Source organism: Triticum dicoccoides, chromosome 3A, assembly GCF_002162155.2.
Source record: "Triticum dicoccoides isolate Atlit2015 ecotype Zavitan chromosome 3A, WEW_v2.0, whole genome shotgun sequence".
Taxonomy (NCBI): Eukaryota; Viridiplantae; Streptophyta; class Magnoliopsida; order Poales; family Poaceae; genus Triticum; species Triticum dicoccoides.
In genome coordinates this window covers 51,257,459-51,280,967 of record NC_041384.1, presented here as the reverse complement: position 1 = coordinate 51,280,967, position 23,509 = coordinate 51,257,459, and the positions used below count along the sequence as shown (strand labels likewise).

The window sequence follows — 23,509 nt, the reverse complement described above, 5'->3', positions numbered from 1 at the left end:
CATTCCTTGGGGTGCTCCTATACATAACCGACTAGGATAATAATACACAATCATGGTTGGCTCCGGCATATATTCCTATCAGGTTCACGTGCAAAGGTGGTTATATAATAAAATAATTTAAAATTTTAGTTTCACTTATGGTTTGCAGCTAACCCTACAAACCAAATTCAGAAGAGTTTCATTGCAAATTGGTCATCACCAAATCTCACATGGACTTTACATTAAATTTACCCAGGTCTCACATTCAGGTCACATTCACTCCAAGACAAATATCACAACACACGACGACCACCATATAATAACTTTAAATTTCAACATGTCAAGGTCTGAAATATGCCCGTATTTTTTTGGAATATGACAGTTCTTCTGGTTGCAAATGAGAATATGACGATATTTGAACATATGTGACAATTTTCTCACGTGCATCGTGGGAAAAACATTTATTTTATATAGATAACACAGATGGAGCAGGCTCATGCATCTAAACACATGACTCACTGGGGAAAGTAAGGTTTGAATTTGCATAAGAAAACTAAGAAAAAATATGTGGAAGAATTAAACAGCCAATAGTTGCGTACTACTCCCTCTGTTCCTAAATATTTGTGTTTTTAGGGATTTCAAATGGACTACCATATACGAATGTATATAGACATATTTTAGAGTGTAGATTCGTTCATTTTACTTCGTATGTAGTCATTTGTTGAAATCTCTAGAAAGACAAATATTTAGGAACGGAGGAAGTATAATGGTCTTAAGGCTAGATGGGCTTGAGGAATAGGCTCTCGACAGTCTCCTGAAGATGTGTACTTGTTGTGTACACGTCGTTCCTATTATCATAGAACAATGACGAGCTGCGTGCTAAATCAATAATTGGTTGCAAGGCTGGGAGAAGCGCATGATTTTCAAAGCGAGCTTTGTTCAAAATCTTCCATTCCTCTTCTATTAGTTCATCGATCCTTGCAATGGCCACCTTGTCTGTGACTCCATGCTCATGGATGTAACACTCCACGGAGCTTGCTGCATCACCCTTGCACTTCCGACGCTGTATACGGCATTGTTAATATACGTAAAGCGACATGAAGTGTTTACATATTATTATTATAATTAATCTTCAAATAATATATAAATTTATACCTTAAATGCAGCAATGTCGTTCATGAAACGTACAATCTTTCCACCTGCTATAACAACGTCGGGTACGCCAGCTGCCCAATCGAGTGACTGCTTCATTATTTTTCTATCCACGCCTGCCATCACACTCAACGATAGTGTTGGTCCGCCTACCGTTAGGCTAGTCAAATTTACTTGATCTTCAAATTTTGGCCAGTGATTATTGTGTGACCATTCGGCTTCTTGTAGATAACCGCTGACGTGATTTTGAAACTGTATTGATGGGTGCATGCAAAAGATAAGCGAAATAACTTAATCAAAAGGGCTAAAGCATAATCATGAATATATTTTCTTAATTTCAAATTTTCTAACATAGAAAGGGCATGTATGTATTACCGCTTTTCTAAGGTAGGAAACATTGTAGTCGACGTTGGCTGGCACTTCATCCTCAATATTCTTAAATGTTATCAGCAACTCCATATACAACCTCTTGAGGTACTCTGGCAGAATATCAACGGCACTTTCATCCCATCTATAGGACCAATTGTGTGTGGCACAAAAGAAAATAGTGAGACACTTCTATTAGCTTGTTTGTGCTCATAATTGTTTCTAGATGAAGACCTACTGATGGCAGATCCAGATAAAAGATCAACATCTCACTACAAGATTCTATCTCACGATTTACAAAATAAGGAAATCAGGGTTGATGGAAGAATATGCGCAAGAATCTGGCTTCATATGAGCTAACCAGAACTTTATTCTCTCTGTCGTATAACGGCTAGAGTACGCGTGAGTCAACCTGATTTGTATTGAACCCTAGATGCATATATAAAGGAGTTGTAGGCTAAGGCATAAAAGGAATATGCAAATCACAATCCAACTCACTCAGAAGCAACTATGAGCAATTTGGAAGATTGGTTCAAAGTACTCTAGATCGCCAACCATGCCAAGAACTAGAGATCGATGGGATCTTGACCCACTAGTTTATAAGTTCCTTTAGCCACCAAATACTCGTGTAATATATTTTGAGATAGTGAGAAACCGACAGCGAGGGGAGTAGGATTATTACCCACCACGGGGGCCTGAACTTGGGTAAATTTTTTGCCTTGGTCTTAACCATTGTTGCGAGATATTTTGATGTGATCCTTGTGTTGCCCCACCTCCATGACATGACCTCCCAACTATGTGCAATGGCAAACCAATCGCACATGCTTCAAAAAATACACATTTGTGCAACTGCATAGCTACATTTTGTCTTAGCGGGTATGTGGGTGATGTTGTAACGATACCATATGGTTGAAGGTCACAACCCATAACATCCTTCCCTTAATGATGCATCAAATACTAGCCAACTTTAGATACCTAGAGTACTACCTACGTTCAATGATAGCTTCTCATCTCCACATATGTGTGTCCTCAGAACCGACACATCCAGGTTACCAGTTAGTGGTAGTGGATGACCGTGAGGAGCTCAGTGACCTCATGCTTGCTATAGTTGTGCGACATAGACATATCTACGACGGGTGGTCCTTGACAGAGAAGAAATGTGTCTTCCATCCTCTAGCAACGAACCCTTGTACGTTGACGATGTAGTTGTTCCCCACCTCCCAAAAAATGCCACTTCACCTTGACTCTATGTTGGCAGCTCCTTCATCTACTAGAAACATTGTTAGATCCATGCTAACAATGGTATATCTGTGGCGGATGTATCTTGAACTCGTCTAATTAACGACAATGGCGGGGTGTCGGCCCTACTGAGGCGACACCAGTCATCATTGTTGCTATTTTTTATTGCTAAATTCCATATTGCATACATTTCTAAATTTAGGTCATGTGCTTATAGTGTTGCATTGGAGACAAATCAGTTCCCTGTGTAGTGCATTAGACCATCTCATCAGTCAATTTTCACCATGTGTGATTTCCTTTTACATTATCTCCTACTAACTTCTAGAGGCATATAAGGTATATCCTATTCTTTGCGGTGTGTCATCTTGGAACCCTTCATATCAAATATTTGTTCATGTCTTATCCAAGATATTGTATCTATACACAATCTAGCACATCCAATTTAATTTTTTTAGTCATTATGACTGACATAATTTCAATAAAAGTTGGTTCACTATATTAAATAATTGGCCCATGCATAAATATTTGAGCTTGCAAATGGCTAATAGGAAACAACTATTAGTGTTTCATAGGTAAAGATAAATCTGATTAGTAAGAAATATAATGTCCACCACTCCACCTATGTATGGCTTCATGTAACTTCCGACAATCATCTATGGTAGCATGAATATCATATGTGTCATCCACAGTCGTAATAAGTACAATCATCATTGCGATAATACGTCTTGGTAGTTTGAAACCTCTCTGATAATATACCACATAGGCCCAAGTGTAGCTCTCCACCACGCGACAACGAATATAACTTAGTCCAATATTTCTAGAAAAATTGTTCCACCACCTACACATTAGAATAATTAGATTTATTTCAATAATACATTTGATTGATTTAGAAAACATTGGCCCTTCTCCATGTCAGAAAAAATGGATCACACCATAAATATCAGGGGTTCCATGAGATCATGAACATAATTAGGAATAAATATATAAAAACATGCTATGTAGGATATCACTTTTAAATTCTACACATAGAAAGTATTCCATGAAAACAACAAATAAGTGTAAATTATATCTAAGTTAGGTTCAACATAGCTAGGAATATTTCTCTCTTAGACCACATCAAGTAAAATAGGATGAACAATAGGCATGCACTAGATCGTTATCCATAAGTACCCAAATCTATGGTAATGTGTAGGAAATTATTAGGCCATCAATATTGCCACAAAAATGATAGTAGGAGATAATTTTATCCAACTTAAACTTTTCATTAGTCTTTTGAGCTGTTGATGTAGGTTTTTGGATGGCTAGTATCAGAAGTATGCTACAAGCTCATTCTCATATGAGTAAGGATAGCATGTTGAAAGCACATTTGGCTAGCTTACATAAACTGTAAAACATGGAGAAATACCACCTTGAATGTTGTTGGCCCGAAAGAAAAACTATAAATTATTGTACCTTTTGTACTACTTCAATCTAAGAAAGTAAAAATATATGATTTTCAAATAAGGAAATAACATGTATTTTTTAATGAAATCACAAGAAAATATACAAGATTATATTAGAGGTAAATAAATTTCAAGATAATAATTAAAATTTAGGGCCCATTAAATATGTGAAATTGTGAAATCGTATAAAAAATAGATGGCTCAACTTTGATGTGTAATAATCAACAAATCTTTTGTTGGTAATGATTTACACTATGTATGATTTACATTATTATTATTATTATTATTATTATTATTATTATTATTATTATTATACCATCATCATCATCTCAATTTATCATGATTCAAAAGAGAAATAAGAGTTTAACTTACTCAGTAATCGCTTTGAGCTCCTTCAAGTGGACATGTTGTAAAAGGTTAAAATCTAGTTTTGCGAGCTCCAATAGAACTGGATTATATCCTTCCTCTTCTTTGTACTCAGAGATATAATGCAGTGTCTCTATCCTCTTACAAGCCCGTGGCAGTGGTATGTGAAGGGCCCGTTTGACTTGATTAGCTAGTGGGGTCTTCAGATCACTACCCCTCATTGATCTAAGATGACGCCTCGCAAAAGTTATGGCTTCTTCGAGTGTTGGCTCACCATGAACATGAAGATGAGCTGCATTATACAAACTTAATAGCCCCTTTGGATCATTTGATATGTCCTTACTGAAGCCCCCGTCTTGGGCCTTGAATTTATTGAAAACATCTGCATCCACAAATTGTTGTCTTTGTCAGAAATCTAATGTCGTCCTTGTCAAGCTAGTTTGAGATACAGATAATGTAACTCAAAGGCATGCATACTAAGAAAATCAGCAATTAATCAAAGCTTCAAAATTCAATCAGCTGGCCAATTGTTAATCTACATCCTCTAAATGTCATGGGCGTCATCCAATGCTATGATAAATAGATACAGTTAGATACCTGGAGAAACCCAATGGCCATGCTCCCTAAGCAAGCGAAACCCTAGAGCAACTTCACTGAGGCTTGAGCTACTAAAAAATTCACTCTCCAAGATCTGGCTTAGAATAGTGTCGATCTGCTCTTTAAAGTGGTAATCTATTCCAAGATGTTGGAGTGTATCCAGTAAGCAAATTTGTGTTGCCATATTGTTACAAGACTTAAACATCATGCATACATGTTCCTTCAGTTCATTAGCTCTCACCAACATCCATTCCTCAGACTTCTGCAATTGATTGCTTAAGTTAACAAAAAAATGGATGCAATACATAGATCCATAATCAAGTTATCCAGTTTGTATCCAAATAGTGGTGGATATGTCCCACCAAAACTGCATAAATGTACTCATGTTACAAATGAATAAGACTCATAGCCATTTTTGTTTGATCACCATATGGTGTTAATGTGAGAATAATAGAAGCATGTAAATAAAATGTTTTTCTTTCTGTTATAAGAATACGAATTGTGTAATATTTTTGCAAAAACACAAGGGAAATATTTGTATGTCACTATGCACACACGATTATGGGAGTAATATTGCTAATGTTGTTATTTTGCACTAGCTATCATTTTCCTCCGGAGTAGCCCCTAAATAAATTTAGCTAGTGACATCATGTACCGATTGATTCTTAACAAAGGTGAGCCACGTCATCAGTATGATGTTTTTTTCTTACCTTTTCACACTAGCCTTTTTTCCTCAAAAAAACGGAGCACTTTTATCATATTCTTCGGGCACATCAATTTTTTTTGTTATGGGACAAGGTATCATCTAGTTATTGCGAAAGCAAGTACATTCTAATAATGTATAAATGTTGTTGTTTTGAAGAAAAAAAGTTTTTTGGCACATGGTGTGTCATCTTCCTAGGATTAACCAAAATTAATAATACGAAACGGAGCCAAAGTTCCAATTTGATTGGTAAGATGCCAGTGGGTATACTCCGTTTATTTCACAGTACAGTGCATATTAGATTTATTTTAAGTCAAAGTCTGGTGAAGTTTCAGCATGTATGCATTCAAAAAAATCAAAATAAATACAATATGAAAATATACTGAATGATAATTCTAATGATATTTATTTGGTATTATGGATGTTGCCTTTATTTATAAACTTAGTCAAACTTCACAATATTTAACTTCGAAAAAAATAATATATGCATTGTATTTTGAAATGGAGGGGGTTTGATTTAATAGCCTAGCTAGCTTGGTTTTCAACTTTTGATGTATACCTGCAGTGGTTCTGGCTCATATCCAGTAAAGAAGTCGCTCCACGGTGAGGGTTCAGAGCCGGACTGCTTTTCAGGAACGGCGGCAGCAGCCAGTGGCGAGGCCACAGACCGACGACCCTGTACAGCTGACCGGGCTCCGCCGGCGAAGCCTCCGTCAATTTTCATACAGCACGATGGTTTAGTGTTAGACTGTATTTACATGTGTATATTGTAACGTTGTATACCACCTCATTATATATATATGTGATAGGCCATCCCTAGAGGGTTGTGCCGGTTCCCCCCAAAGCCTATTGTCTTACATGGTATCACGCTAGGTTACGTCCGCTTCCGCCTAAAAACCCTAAACCGCCGCCGCCGCCGCCGCCGCCACCGCCGCCGCCGCCGCGCCCGCCGTCGCCGTCGCCCGACTGCTATGACGTCCGCCGCTGCGTCCGGCTCCACCGCCACCGGTTTTCTGCCGGCCTCCCTCGCGGCACTTCTCTCGAGGCCGCTGGATGCCGCCTCCCTTCAGGTGCCGATCGGGACACGGAGCGTCGGCTCCCTCTTCGCGCTCCCGCCGGCTGCTACTTCGCCCGGGCAGGCGCTTGTGGCCCACACCGCCGCCGCCCCGTCAACCGCGGCTGTCGCGCCCTCGGCCACTGCGCCGCTGGTGGCGGAGGACGTCGCGCTGGCAGGCTTCGGGGCGTCAACCGCGGCCATCGCGCCCTCTGTCACCGCGCCGGCTGCCCCTCTGACTGTCTCCACGGTGGTCTCACCTCAGCCAGTCTCCTCGATGGGATCGCAGCCGCCGCTGCCGTTTCACTTCGGCCATCTCATCACCATCAAGTTGTCGTCGGACAATTACATCTTCTGGCGCACGCAGGTTCTTCCGCTTCTTGGGAGTCACTATCTGCTTGGCTATGTCGACGGCTCTCTCCCTTTCCCTCCTGCGCTGGTTGACAGCGTGCACGGTCCGGTCTATAATCCGGCTCACCGTGTCTGGACAGGGCAGAATCAGGCGAACCTCTCCTCCACCCAGGGGTCGCTCTCTCCGGCCGTTGCTGGGCTTGTTGTCTTCGCCAAGACATCCCACGAGGCATGGACTATTCTTGAGCGCTCGTTTGCGGCACAGTCGCAGGCTCGTGTATCTGGGCTCCGTCGCCAACTTGGGGAGTGTCAGAAGCTTGACTCCACCGCCACTGAGTTCTACAACAAAGTCAAGAGTCTCGCCGACACGTTGGCCTCCATTGGACAGCCCCTCACCGACTCCGAGTTCAACTCGTTTATTGTCAATGGTCTTGATGAGGAGTATGACGCCCTAGTCGAGATCATCAATGAGAGGGGCAACTCCACGCCCATGCCAGCACACGAGGTCTTTTCACGCCTCCTGCTTACTGAGCAACGAGTCGAGACGCGCCGATCCAGGGGCAACGGCGCCCTCTCGGCAAACGCCGCCACCAAGGGTGGTCGCTCCTCTGCTTCATCCAGGGCTCCTTCGGGGCAGTCACCACCACCCGCCTCGGCCCCTCCTCCTACTGCGACGCTATCAGGGGCTGGCGGTCCACGTGTGTGCCAGCTTTGTGGTCGCGATGGGCACTGGGCCTCGAAGTGTCACAAGCGCTTCCAGCGGGGTTTTCTTGGTCTCGGCAATGACGGGAAGGATACATGCAACTTTGCTCGTCAGGTCGCCATGGCTGATCGTCCGCCGCCGCAGAAGCCACAGGGACACATTCAGTCCTACTCCATTGATCCCCACTGGTACATGGACTCTGGGGCGACAGAGCACCTGACCAGTGAGATGGGGAAGCTTCACACTCGTGAACCCTACCATGGCTCCGACAAGATCCACACCGCCAATGGAGCAGGTATGCACATCTCTCATATTGGTCAAGCATCACTTCTCACTAGACATGCCAATAGGAGTCTTCAACTTCGCAATGTTCTTCGAGTTCCATCTGTGACACGTAATCTTCTTTCAGTTCCTAAACTCACTCATGATAATAATGTGCTTTGTGAATTTCATCCTTTTGATCTTTTTATTAAGGATCGGGGCACGAGGGACATTCTTCTTAGTGGGCGGCTCTGCCAAGGTCTCTATCGTCTGGAGCATCCTGGCGTCGCTCGCGTCTTCAGTGGAGTTCGGGTATCTCCGTCACAGTGGCATGCTCGTCTTGGTCACCCGGCCACACCTATTGTCCGGCATGTTTTGCGTCGTCATGAGCTTCCTAGTGTGTCTAGTAATAAAGATGTAGCAGTGTGTGATGCTTGTCAGCAGGGGAAGAGTCATCAACTTCCCTTTTCGGAGTCCAGTCGTGAGGTGAAACATCCTTTAGAACTTGTGTTTTCAGATGTATGGGGTCCTGCTCAGACTTCTGTTAGTGGTCATAATTACTATATCAGTTTTGTTGATGCTTACAGCCGCTTTACCTGGCTTTATCTTATCAAATGTAAATCTGATGTGTTTGACATTTTTGTTCAGTTCCAAAAACATGTTGAACGCCTTCTCAAGCACAAAATTGTTCATGTTCAGTCAGACTGGGGTGGCGAGTATCGCAACCTCAACTCCTTCTTTCAGTCGCTTGGGATCACTCACCGTTTAGCATGTCCACATACACATCAGCAGAATGGTTCAGTAGAATGTAAGCATCGTCACATTGTTGAAGCTGGTCTGACTCTTTTGGCCCATGCATCTGTTTCGTTTCGTTTTTGGAGTGATGCTTTCACCACTGCATGTTTTCTCATCAATCGTACTCCCACTCGTGTTTTGAATATGAAGACTCCCATTGAAGTTCTCCTTAATGAACAACCGGACTACACCTTTTTCAAGGTGTTTGGGTATGCTTGCTGGCCCCATCTTCGTCCATATAACAAGTGTAAGCTCGAGTTTCGTTCCAAGAAGTGTGTTTTTCTTGGTTATAGCTCTCTTCATAAAGGATACAAATGTCTTTATGTGCCCACTAATCGTGTCTACATCTCTCGGGATGTTGTGTTTGATGAGCATGTTTTTCCCTTTGCCAAACTCCCTGTGTCCACTACCGAGCCACCTGTCATGCATTCATCCTCTGTTGCTTCTGACCAATTTGATGATGTTGCATATTCTCCTCTATTGTTGCCTAACCATGGTGCAGGCACTGGTCGTGGGGCTCGTTTGGAGATTCTGGAAGTGCCATCTTCCTCTTCGTCACCATCGCCTTCATCCTCGGCACCTTCTGTTGTGCATGAGGAGCACATGGCGCCCCTGCATGGCCTCGGTTTCCGTGCTCATGCACGGCCGATCGACGCCCTGGCCCGGTCGCCTCTGGCTTCTGGGCTGCCTTCGCCATCGTCGCGCCCTGCAGCCCCGCCGACTGGGCCGGCCTCCTCGGTCCCCGTCTCGCCCAGGGCGTCGGGGCAGTCATCACCAGGCCTGGCCTCGCCCGCCCCTGCCTCGCCCAGGGTGTCTGGGCCCTTCTCACCAGGGTCGGCCTCGCCTGCTCTCGCCTCGCCAAGGCCGTCTGGGCCGGTGTCACCGGAGCTGGCCTCGCCCACTCTCGGTTCGCCCATGGCCTCTGAGCCCCTGTCGTCGGGCCAGTCTTCGCCATGCAGCCCGGAGTCGTCTGTCCCGAGCTCGCCTGAGGTGATTCCTGCATCTCCGGCGACCGTCACCTCTCCATCACCTTCGCCTCCGCCGGCTCCTGCTGCTGCTCTACGTCCACATACGCGCAGTCGGAGTGGCATTTTTCAGCCTAAGCAACGTCACGATGGCACAGTTGCTTGGTTAGCGGCGTGCATGTCTGCTGCTCTCGTAGATCCATCCTCTGAGCCACGCACGTATCAAGCTGCTATGCGCATTCCTCATTGGAGAGAGGCCATGGAGCAGGAGTATCAAGCGCTTCTTCGCAATCAGACATGGACTCTTGTTCCTCCACAATCACGGGTAAATGTCATTGATTCCAAATGGGTTTTCAAAGTGAAGAGGCATTCTGATGGGTCCATTGAGCGTTATAAGGCTCGTCTGGTTGCTCGTGGTTTTCGACAGCGTTTTGGACTTGACTATGAAGACACCTTCAGTCCAGTGGTCAAGCCTACTACCATCAGACTTCTTCTCTCTCTGGCTGTTACTCGAGGTTGGTTTCTTCGTCAGCTTGATGTTCAAAATGCTTTTCTTCATGGTGTCTTGGCGGAGGAGGTTTACATGCGCCAGCCTCCGGGTTTCTCTGATCCGGATCGCCCTGATCATCTCTGTCGTCTGTCCAAGGCAATTTATGGTCTGAAGCAGGCTCCTCGTGCTTGGCATGCTCGTCTTGCAATGGCTCTTCGTGCTCATGGTTTTGCATCATCAACTGCTGACTCCTCATTGTTTTTTCTTCAAAGGCCTGAGGTTACTATGTACTTGTTGGTCTATGTAGATGATATCATTTTGGTCAGCTCCTCTCAGTCGGCTGCTACTGCGCTTGTTCGCTCACTTGGTGCTGATTTTGCGGTCAAGGACCTTGGGAAGCTTCATTACTTTCTTGGTGTGGAGGTTACTTCTCGTGATGCTGGCCTTGTTATGACGCAAAAGAAGTACTCTCTGGATTTGTTGCAGCGAGCTGGGATGCTTAAGTGCAAACCGACGACTACACCCTTGTCTACCACTGATAAGCTCAATGCTGTTGATGGTGTGCTTCTTTCTTCTTCTGATGCGACAGAGTACAGGAGTATTGTTGGTGGGCTCCAGTACTTGACGATCACGCGATCAGACATTTCCTATGTTGTTAACCGAGTCTGCCAGTATCTGCAGTCACCCCGTGACACTCATTGGTCTGCTGTTAAGCGGATTTTGCGCTATATTCGTTTCACGGTGGCTCATGGTTTGCATATTCGGCCGTCTGACTCTGGTTGTCTTTCAGCATATTCTGATGCAGACTGGGCTGACAATCCGGATGACAGGCGATCCACGGGGGGTTATGCTGTCTTCTTTGGCTCTAACCTGATTGCCTGGAGTGCTCGGAAACAGGCTACTGTCTCGCGTAGCAGTACTGAGGCTGAGTATAAGGCTGTGGCCAATGCCACATCAGAGATCATCTGGGTACAGTCCTTGCTTCAGGAGTTAAGTATACCCCAATCACAGCCTCATGTTCTTTGGTGTGATAACATCGGTGCTACATACCTTTCTACAAATCCGGTATTCCATGCCCGAACGAAACACATTGAAGTTGACTATCACTTTGTGCGTGAACGTGTCTCTCAGAAGCAACTACAGATCAAGTTTATTTCTTCCAAGGATCAACTTGCTGACATCTTCACCAAGCCATTGCCTTTGCCACAGTTTGAGACTTGCAGGCGCAATCTTACCCTTCTAGATTCATTAGAAAGTGGCTAAGATTGAGGGAGGGTGTTAGACTGTATTTACATGTGTATATTGTAACGTTGTATACCACCTCATTATATATATATGTGATAGGCCACCCCTAGAGGGTTGTGCCGGTTCTCCCCAAAGCCTATTGTCTTACATTTAGCCATTAGTTTTCTTGGGCTTTTGGTCGCTAAGACAAAAGTTGCCTGACCTTGCCCAGACTTCATGCACACTCTGGCGCCGCCACTGGCAGCAACGGCGGATGCCATGAGAGCTTACGAGTGTCGCGCGTTGTTCTTCTTCAGGAAAAAGCTAGCGAGCTCGCTATAGTTAGCTTTGGGGAGGTATGAGAATGCATGCGTATGAGAGGCCTTTATACCCAAGGCCAGCCCCAGCCCGGGTCATTGGAATATTCATGCATAGCCGCCACCATGCATGCATCTTCTATTCTTCTAATAATTAGCAGCCGGAGTGCCGCCACTATGTATAGCCGCCACATTGTCAGGGTCACCTAAGCAAGTGCAGAGTTGGTCAAAACCCGGTGCTAAGTCGAGTGCTAACACAAAATTCGTTGGAGTCGACTATTCAACAAGCACCGGTTCTAGAGTAGCGTTGACTCCTATATATACCTGCATAGATGCGCCAATCGCCCGCGATAGCTTAGAAGCAGCTTAAGATGAGAATCTCACAGTTGGAAAAGTCGATGTGGGTTCTGACGTGTGAGGCCTACACTGCAGCGGTTTTGGATTTGTGAACTTTATCCAACGATACGCACGCTCTTAGACCTCCTACAAGTGTATCACATGAATTATCATGTCTACCAACTAAGCAATTTAGATGAAGTGACATACAATTAAATGGAGAAAGCAAGAGGGATGGGTATCATGATATGATACCGTGTCGTATTGAATGTTGTGCTATTCTGTGCCATGCATAAATATAAATGAGGTCGTCTATAATACCACCTTCAGATACTATGCACTATGAAGGTAATATCATATACATGATGCTAGTATATGACACTCCCACTACGAGCAGCCTTAGATCTCAACATTTTAGGTTCACGCATCGACAATAAAGATATGGTGCCAAAATTGGTTACCCCGTGACGAATTAATGAGACCACTTGTATGCCTCACCAATTCAGCTCCTCAACTAGCTGACGATCTGATAGATGAAACTTCAGCTCAATGGAGAGAGGGACTAATCCGTGATACTTCCTTGCCATTGGACGGGGATGCCATTCTGATAACTCCGTTATGTACGTGGCTTCAGAACTTTTGGTCTTGGAACTTGGAGAGGATAGGAGTGTTCTCAGTAAGATCGCACATATCCCATGTTAGTGGCTACAAAGTTCAGAAGTGAAAGTTAGCTTGAGGGAAATATGGAGTCCTTCAAACCATGCAGTAGAGGAGAAGGGATGGACTATATGGTGACGCCGCCGCGCCCACCGCCCGGAATCGCCTCTCCTCCTCGAGTCTTCTGCGCCGCCGTCGCAAGGCAATTTCCCCGAGCACCGAGTGATGTCTGATGTGTGCTTGATGTATGCTTGCCTGCTTGCTGGATTCTTGCTTGGTTGTGCTTGCTGGCGTCCGTACTACTAGTACACCGAGAGAAATAGCTGCACAAAGGAGGCTATCACTTCTATCTATTGCTGCTTGTTGATGTTTGTTGGATAAAATTACTTGCTGATGTTGCTGCTTGTTGATGTATTTTCTATTTTGTGTACACCATGAGGAGTTGAGGACCTGGATCATTCAAGACAAAAGAAAAGAGGCTTGGAGGCAATCACGCAACTAATGGAGTCGAGGACATTTTGTTATGTTGGTTTTTATTATAGTTTTGCTAAAGCACATCTAAATGTGCAATAAGTATTGCACATCTAAGTCCTATGTCATTGATCTTATGTTGAGATTCGTGTGGATATTTCTTTTCTTTTATTAATTATTTATATATATTCGACGTATCGCATATTGTTGTTCTAGAAATTGCCGTATCCCATATCGCCGTACGTGTATCGCCGTATCGGTGCAACGTAGGATATTAGCTATCTTGAGGTTGGAAATGCAAGCATCCTTCTAAACATGATGTAAACAAGATGCTATCTTTGGGTTGGAAATGCAAGCATCCAAAATTAACAACAATATTTCTAAAAACTGGGAACAATCTTGAAATCCTGATATAAGATTGAAACATAAGCAACACCATAGAATGAAACATAAGCATTGGGTGCTGGCCTGGCACCTCCAAGCCTAGTATGGCTCCACGAGTCGGGGCATGGGTAGCTCGTAGCGCAAAACAGGTGACCCTGGCATTATCCAGCCGCTCTGGTCATGATTTTGCCAAACCGCGCCGGTCCCTCAACCCTCTGAGTCTGATCGGCTTCACCACAGTGTCCTGCGCCGGTCCTTGGCCACAACAAACACGGACACCCACTGTCGCAAGAATGCTAAGTCCTCACGGCTAGGCCTCAAGGCGTCGGAGCAGTTGCAGTTGAGCAAGAGGTCGTTGCAGGCAAAACCCTCCGTCTCACAGCTCCTCCAACAACTCTGACCCCCTCCCCCCTCGGAACCCGGTGACTGCGCATATTTCAGCACATACTACCGTCGCTCTGGAGATGACAAGGGGAAGGGCACGAAGCATTGATGTTTGACTTGCGTATATCTATCTAGTCCTAGATCGTACTCATATGAACTTGTTAGCGTATCCTAGTGTTACGTATGAACTTGTTGTGTGATTATAACTTCAGTTTAGCTACATGACAGTCGCCTGAAAACCTAATTGGGTCAGCCGATTTTGTGGAGAAGAAAGCAACAACGACATTGCATCAAGGCAGTTTGATCTCGTCTAGGGGCAAGGAGCCACCTTGTCTTAGAGCATCTCCAGCCTTTCGCCCGGGGCTAGAAAAAAGCGCCGCTTGGGGGCGTGCCGGTGATATTTTCGGCATGGGGGATGATCGAGTTCCCAGCCGCCGCCCCCAGATCGCCCCCAGACGCCCTTTTTAAAATATTTTTAAAGACAGAATCAGCCAAAATTCGACAAACACCACATAGATTCAGCGATATTTAGGCGTTTCACAGTTTTTTTGCATATTGAAAACATATAATCTACTAAAGGAAGAAAAAAACAGTTGTTGCCGCGCCTACAGGCCAAAGAGCTTGTTGGAGACGTCGTAGTCGCCGTCATCGTCTTCCTTCTTCTCCTTCTTCACTCCGCGGCCGTCCCTGCTAGACCCCTGCCCGGGGTCGCCCAGGCAGACTGGTTTGGCCAGCGGTGGCGCGTCGTCATCGCTATCCTCAAGGACGATAACGCCTCCCTCGTCGCGGCCAAGACGGCGAGCGGCGATATCCTCTAGGACGCGGCGCTGACGCTCCATCTCCAGTTGGGCCCAATCTTCCCGCGTCCACTTCATGGCGGCCTCTTCGTCGAGCTCGTCATCATGCTCGCTCTTCACGGCGGCAAGCCTCGGCTCCGTCTTCGGCTTGACAAGGCGGGTAGGAGCCGAGGAGGAGGCACGGCCGCCCTCATTGATGACGAGGGCAGCGCCGCGGGTGCGCCGCCCGAGTGGCGTTTCCATGGGCTCTGCCTTGACGTTGACAAGCGCCGGTGACCCGGAGGAGGAGGAGGAGGAGGAGGCGCCCAGCATGCGCCTCGGCAGCCATGGGCCGCCGCTCCAGCGGGGGGCGGGGCCGGGGCCGCCAGGTACTGGAGCGGCGGATCGTTGCTGCCCTCGAGGTACTCGAGGACGGCGTGGATCGTGCGGCCGGGGATGCCCCACCATGAAGGAAATATGCCCTAGAGGCAATAATAAAGTTATTATTTATTTCCTTATATCATGATAAATGTTTATTATTCATGCTAGAATTGTATTAACCGGAAACATAATACATGTGTGAATACATAGACAAAAACAGATAGTCACTAGTATGCCTCTACTTGACTAGCTCGTTAATCAAAGATGGTTATGTTTCCTAACCATAGACATGAGTTGTCATTTGATTAACGGGATCACATTATTAGGAGAATGATGTGATTAACTTGACCCATTCCGTTGGCTTAGCACTTGATCGTTTAGTTTGTTGCTATTGCTTTCTTCATAACTTATACATGTTCCTATGACTATGAGATTATGCAACTCCCGTTTACCGGAGGAACACTTTGTGTGCTACCAAACGTCACAACATAACTGGGTGATTATAAAGGTGCTCTACAGGTGTCTCCGAAGGTACTTGTTGGGTTGGCGTATTTCGAGATTAGGATTTGTCACTCCGATTGTCGGAGAGGTATCTCTGGGCCCTCTCGGTAATGCACATCACTCAAGCCTTGCAAGCATTGCAACTAATAAGTTAGTTGCAGGATGATGTATTACGGAACGGGTAAAGAGACTTGCCGGTAACGAGATTGAACTATGTATTGAGATACCGACGATCAAATCTCGGGCAAGTAACATACCGATGACAAAGGGAACAAGGTATATTGTTATGCGGTCTGACCGATAAAGATCTTCATAGAATATGTAGGAGCCAATATGAGCATCCAAGTTCCGCTATTGGTTATTGACCGGAGAAGTGTCTCGGTCATGTCTACATAGTTCTCGAACACGTAGGGTCCGCACGCTTAAAGTTCGGTCACGATCGTAATTAGGGTTTTTGTGTTCTGATGTACCGAAGGTTGTTCGGAGTCCCGGATGTGATCACGGACATGAAGAGGAGTCTCGAAATGGTCGAGACATAAAGATTGATATATTGGAAGCCTATATTTGGATATCAGAAACGTTCCGGGTGAAATCGGGATTTTACCGGAGTACCGGGGGTTAACGGAACCCCCCCCCCCCCGAGGGGGGGGGTTATTGGGCCTACATGGGCCATAAGGGAGAAGAGGAGGGCAGGCCGCGCGCCCCCTCCCCCCTAGTCTGAATAGGACAAGGAAGGGGGGGCGCCCCCCTTTCCTCTTTCTCCCTTCCTCCTTCCTTTTCCAACAAGGCAAGAGGGGGGAGTCCTACTCCCGGTTGGAGTAGGACTCCTCCAGGCGCACCCATAGGGCCGGCCGCACCTCCCCCTCTCCCTCCTTTATATACTGAGGCAAGGGGGCACCCCATGACACACAAGTTGATCCTCGTGATCGTTCCTTAGCCGTGTGCGGTGCCCCCTTCCACCATATTCCACCTCGGTCATATCATAGCGATGCTTAGGCGACGCCCTGCATCGGTAGAACATCATCACCATCATCACGCCGTCGTGCTGACGAAACTCTCCCTCAACGTTTTGCTGGATCGGAACTCGAGGGACGTCACCGAGTTGAACGTGTGCAGAACTCGGAGGTGTCGTACGTTCGGTACTTGGATCGGTTGGATCGGGAAGACGTATGACTACGTCCTCTACATTGTGTCAACACTTCCGTTGCCGGTCTACGAGGGTACGTAGACAACACTCTCCCTCTCGTTGCTATGCATCACCATGATCTTGCGTGTGCGTAGGAAATTTTTTGAAATTACTACGTTTCCCAACAGTGGCATCCGAGCCTAGGTTTTATGCGTTGATGTTGTGCACGAGTAGAACACAAGTGAGTTGTGGGCGATATAAGTCATACTGCTTACCAGCATGTCATACTTTGGTTCGGCGGTGTTGTTGGATGAAGCGGCCCGGGCCGACATTACGCATACGCTTACGCGAGACTGGTTCTACCGACGTGCTTTGCACACAGGTGGTTGGCGGGTGTCAGTTTCTCCAACTTTAGTTGAACCAAGTGTGGCTACGCCCGGTCCTTGCGAAGGTTAAAACAGAACCAACTTGACAAACTATCTTTGTGGTTTTGATGCGTAGGTAAGAACGGTTCTTGCTAAGCCCGTAGCAGCCACGTAAAACTTGCAACAACAAAGTAGAGGACGTCTAACTTGTTTTTGCAGGGCATGTTGTGATGTGATATGGTCAAGACATAATGCTAAATTTTAATGCATGAGATGATCATGTTTTGTAACCGAGTTATCGATAACTGGCAGGAGCCATATGGTTGTCGCTTTATTGTATGCAATGCAATTGCGCTGTAATGCTTTACTTTATCACTAAGAGGTAGCGATAGTTGTGGAAGCATAAGATTGGCGAGACGACAATGATGCTACGATGGTGATCAAGGTGTCGCGCCGATGACGATGGTGATCATGAAGGTGCTTCGGAGATGGAGATCACAAGCACAAGATGATGATGGTCATATCATATCACTTATATTGATTGCATGTGATGTTATCTTTTATGCATCTTATCTTTCTTTGATTGACGGTAGCATTATAAGATGATCCCTCACTAAATTATCAAAGTATAAGTGTTCTCCCTGAGTATACACCATTGCGAAAGTTCTTCATGCTGAGACACCACGTGATGATCGGGTGTGATAGGCTCTATATTCAAATACAACAGGTGCAAAACAGTTGCACACACGGAATACTCAGGTTTAACTTGACGAGCCTAGCATATAATAGATATGGCCTCAGAACACGGAGACCGAAAGGTCGAGCATGAATCATATAGTAGATATGATCAACATATTGATGTTCACCATTGATACTACTCCATCTCACGTGATGATCGGACATGGTTTAGTTGATTTGGATCACGTGATCACTTAGAGGATTAGAGGGATATCTTTCTAAGTGGGAGTTCTTAAGTAATATGATTAATTGAACTTAAATTTATCATGAACTTAGTACCTGATAGTATCGTGCTTGTCTATGTTTGATTGTAGACAGATGGCTCGTGTTGTTGTTCCGTTGAATTTTAATGCGTTCCTTGAGAAAGCAAAGTTGAAAGATGATGGTAGCAATTACACAGACTGGGTCCGTAACTTGAGGATTATCCTCATTTCTACACAGAAAAATTACGTCCTGGAAGCACCGCTAAGTGCCAAGCCTGCTGCAGGAGCGACACCAGATGTTATGAACGTCTGGCAGAGCAAAACTGATGACTACTCGATAGTTCAGTGTGCCATGCTTTACGGCTTAGAACCGGGTCTTCAACGACGTTTTGAACGTCATAGAGCATATGAGATGTTCCAGGAGTTGAAGTTAATATTTCAAGCAAATGCCCGGATTGAGAGATATGAAGTCTCCAATAAGTTCTATAGCTGCAAGATGGAGGAGAATAGTTCTGTCAATGAACATATACTCAAAATGTCTGGGTACCATAATCACTTGACTCAACTGGGCGTTAATCTTCCTGTTGATAGTGTCATTGACAGAGTTCTTCAATCACTGCCACCAAGCTACAAAATCTTCGTGATGAACTATAATATGCAAGGGATGAATAAAACTATTCCTGAGCTCTTCGCGATGCTAAAAGCCACGGAGGTAGAAATCAAGAAGGAGCATCAAGTGTTGATAGTCAATAAGACCACCAGTTTCAAGAAAAGCGGCAAAGGAAAGAAGAAAGGGAACTTCAAGAAGAACAACAAAAAAGTTGCTGCTCAGGAGAAGAAACCCAAGTCTGGACCTAAGCCTGAGACTGGGTGCTTCTACTGCAAGCATACTGGTCACTGGAAGCGGAACTGCCCCAAGTATTTGGCGGATAAGAAGGATGGCAAAGTGAACAAAGGTATATGTGATATACATGTTATTGATGTGTACCTTACTAATGCTCGCAGTAGCACCTGGGTATTTGATACTGGTTCTGTTGCTAACATTTGCAACTCGAAACAGGGGCTACGGATTAAGCGAAGATTGACTAAGGACGAGGTGACGATGCGCGTGGGAAATGGTTCCAAAGTCGATGTGATCGCGGTCGGCACGCTACCTCTACATCTACCTTCGGGATTAGTATTAGACCTAAATAATTGTTATTTGGTTCCAGCGTTGAGCATGAACATTATATCTGGATCTTGTTTGATGCGAGACGGTTATTCATTTAAATCAGAGAATAATGGTTGTTCTATTTATATGAGTAATATCTTTTATGGTCATGCACCCTTGAAGAGTGGTCTATTTTTGATGAATCTCGATAGTGGTGATACACATATTCATAATATTGAAATCAAAAGATGCAGAGTTGATAATGATAGTGCAACTTATTTGTGGCACTACCGTTTAGGTCATATCGGTGTAAAGCGCATGAAGAAACTCCATACTGATGGACTTTTGGAACTACTTGATTACGAATCACTTGGTACTTGCGAACCGTGCCTCATGGGTAAGATGGCTAAAACGCCGTTCTCCGGTACTATGGAGAGAGCAACGGATTTGTTGGAAATCATACATACAGATGTATATGGTCCAATGAATGTTGAGGCTCGTGCCGGATATCGTTATTTTCTCACCTTCACAGATGATTTAAGCAGATATGGGTATATCTACTTAATGAAACATAAGTCTGAAACATTTGAAAAGTTCAAAGAATTTCAGAGTGAAGTTGAAAATCATCGTAACAAGAAAATAAAGTTTCTACGATCTGATCGTGGAGGAGAATATTTGAGTTATGAGTTTGGTCTACATTTAGAACAATGCGGAATAGTTTCGCAACTCACGCCACCCGGAACACCACAGCGTAATGGTGTGTCCGAACGTCGTAATCGTACTTTATTAGATATGGTGCGATCTATGGTGTCTCCTACTGATTTACCATTATCGTTTTGGGGTTATGCTTTAGAGACGGCTGCATTCACGTTAAATAGGACACCATCGAAATCCGTTGAGATGGCGCCTTATGAACTATGGTTTGGCAAGAAACCAAAGTTGTCGTTTCTGAAAGTTTGGGGTTGCGATGCTTATGTGAAAAAGCTTCAACCTGATAAGCTCGAACCCAAATCGGAGAAATGTGTCTTCATAGGATACCCAAAGGAGACTGTTGGATACACCTTCTATCACAGATCCGAAGGCAAAACTTTTGTTGCTAAATTCAGAGTTTTTCTAGAGAAGGAGTTTCTCTCGAAAGAAGTGAGTGGGAGAAAAGTAGAACTTGATGAGGTAACTGTACCTGCTCCCTTATTGGAAAGTAGTACATCACAGAAACCGGTTTCTGCGACACCTACACCAATTAGTGATGAAGCTAATGATAATGATCATGAAACTTCATATCAAGTTACTACCGAACCTCGTAGATCAACCAGAGTAAGATCCGCACCAGAGTGGTACGGTAATCCTGTTCTGGAAGTCATGCTACTAGATCATCATGAACCTGCGAGCTATGAAGAAGCGATGGTGAGCCCAGATTCCGCAAAATGGCTAGAAGCCATGAAATCTGAGATGGGATCCATGTATGAGAACAAAGTGTGGACTTTGGTTGACTTGCCCGTTGATCGGCAAGCAATTGAGAATAAATGGATCTTCAAAAAGAAGACTGACGCCGACGGTAATGTTATTGTCTACAAAGCTTGACTTATTGCAAAAGGTTTTCGACAAGTTCAAGGAATTGACTACGATGAGACCTTCTCACCCGTAGCGATGCTTAAGTCTGTCCGAATCATGTTAGCAATTGCCGCACTTTATGATTATGAAATTTGGCAAATGGATGTCAAAACTGCATTCCTGAATGGATTTCTGGAAGAAGAGTTGTATATGATGCAACCAGAAGGTTTTGTCGATCCAAAGGGAGCTAACAAAGTGTGCAAGCTCCAGCGATCCATTTATGGACTGGTGCAAGCCTCTCGGAGTTGGAATAAACGATTTGATAGTGTGATCAGAGCATTTGGTTTTGTACAGACTTTTGGAGAAGCCTGTATTTACAAGAAAGTGAGTGGGAGCTCTGTAGCATTTCTGATATTATATGTGGATGACATATTATTGATTGGAAATGATATAGAATTTCTGGATAGCATAAAGGGATACTTGAATAAGAGTTTTTCAATGAAAGACCTCAGTGAAGCTGCTTACATATTGGGCATTAAGATCTATATAGATAGATCAAAACGCTTAATTGGACTTTCACAAAGCACATACCTTGACAAGGTTTTGAAGAAGTTCAAAATGGATCAAGCAAAGAAAGGGTTCTTGCCTGTGTTACAAGGTGTGAAGTAGTAAGACTCAATGTCCGACCACCGCAGAAGATAGAGAGAAAATGAAAGATGTTCCCTATGCTTCAGCCATAGGCTCTATCATGTATGCAATGTTGTGTACCAGACCTGATGTGTGCCTTGCTATAAGTCTAGCAAGGAGGTACCAAAGTAATCCAGGAGTGGATCACTAGACAGCGGTCAAGAACATCCTGAAATACCTGAAAAGGACTAAGGATATGTTTCTCGTATATGGAGGTGACAAAGAGCTCATCATAAATGGTTACGTTGATGCAAGCTTTGACACTGATCCGAACGATTCTAAATCGCAAACCGGATACGTGTTTTTACTGAACGGTGGAGCTATCAGTTGGTGCAGTTCTAAACAAAGCGTCGTGGCGGGATCTACATGTGAAGCGGAGTACATAGCTGCTTCGGAAGTAGCAAATGAAGGAGTCTGGATGAAGGAGTTAATATCTGATCTAGGTGTCATACCTAGTGCATCGGGTCCAATGAAAGTCTTTTGTCACAATACTGGTGCAATTGCCTTGGCGAAGGAATCCAGATTTCACAAGAGAACCAAACACATCAAGAGACACTTCAATTCCATTCGGGATTTAGTCCAAGTGGGAGACATAGAAATTTGCAAGATACATACGGATCTGAATGTTGCAGACCCGCTGACTAAGCCTCTTCCACGAGCAAAACATGATCAGCACCAAGGCTCCATGGGTGTTAGAATCATTACTGTGTAATCTAGATTATACACTCTAGTGCAAGTGGCAAGTGGGAGACTGAAGGAAATATGCCCTAGAGGCAATAATAAAGTTATTATTTATTTCCTTATATCATGATAAATGTTTATTATTCATGCTAGAATTTTATTAACCGGAAACATAATACATGCGTGAATACATAGACAAAAATAGAGAGTCACTAGTATGCCTCTACTTGACTAGCTCGTTAATCAAAGATGGTTATGTTTCCTAACCATAGACATAAGTTGTCATTTGATTAACGGGATCACATCATTAGGAGAATGATGTGATTGACTTGACCCATTCCGTTGGCTTAGCACTTGATCGTTTAGTTTGTTGCTATTGCTTTCTTCATAACTTATACATGTTCCTATGACTATGAGATTATGCAACTCCCGTTTATCGGAGGAACACTTTGTGTGCTACCAAACGTCACAACGTAACTGGGTGATTATAAAGGTGCTCTACAGGTGTCTCCGAAGGTACTTGTTGGGTTGGCGTATTTCGAGATTAGGATTTGTCACTCCGATTGTCGGAGAGGTATCTCTGGGCCCTCTCGGTAATGCACATCACTCAAGCCTTGCAAGCATTGCAACTAATAAGTTAGTTGCAGGATGATGTATTATGGAACGAGTAAAGAGACTTGTCGGTAACGAGATTGAACTAGGTATTGAGATACCGACGATCGAATCTCGGGCAAGTAACATACCGATGACAAAGGGAACAACGTATATTGTTATGCGGTCTGGCCGATAAAGATCTTCGTAGAATATGTAGGAGCCAATATGAGCATCTAGGTTCCGCTATTTGTTATTGACCGGAGAAGTGTCTCGGTCATGTCTACATAGTTCTCGAACCCGTAGGGTCCGCACGCTTAAAGTTCGGTGACGATCGTAATTAGGGTTTTTGTGTTTTGATGTACCGAAGGTTGTTCGGTGTCCCGGATGTGATCACAGACATGACGAGGTGTCTCGAAATGGTCGAGACATAAAGATTGATATATTGTAAGCCTATATTTGGATATCGGAAACGTTCCGGGTGAAATCGGGATTTTACCGGAGTACCAGGGGTTAGCGGAAC

The 23,509-nt window shown here is 44.6% G+C and overlaps 1 protein-coding gene across 1 annotated transcript; it reads right to left on the bottom strand.

The window, feature by feature from the left end:
• Positions 1–757: 757 nt before the first annotated feature.
• On the bottom strand, positions 758–11,968 carry LOC119271177 (tau-cadinol synthase-like). Its single transcript, XM_037553101.1, has 9 exons — positions 11,863–11,968; positions 6,404–6,585; positions 5,142–5,403; positions 4,551–4,836; positions 3,356–3,574; positions 2,823–2,891; positions 1,507–1,612; positions 1,135–1,383; positions 758–1,042 (listed from the first exon to the last, which is right to left on the bottom strand). The coding sequence occupies exons 1-9, from the start codon at positions 11,966–11,968 to the stop codon at positions 758–760; spliced, it is 1,764 nt and encodes a 587-aa protein (XP_037408998.1).
• Positions 11,969–23,509: the final 11,541 nt, after the last annotated feature.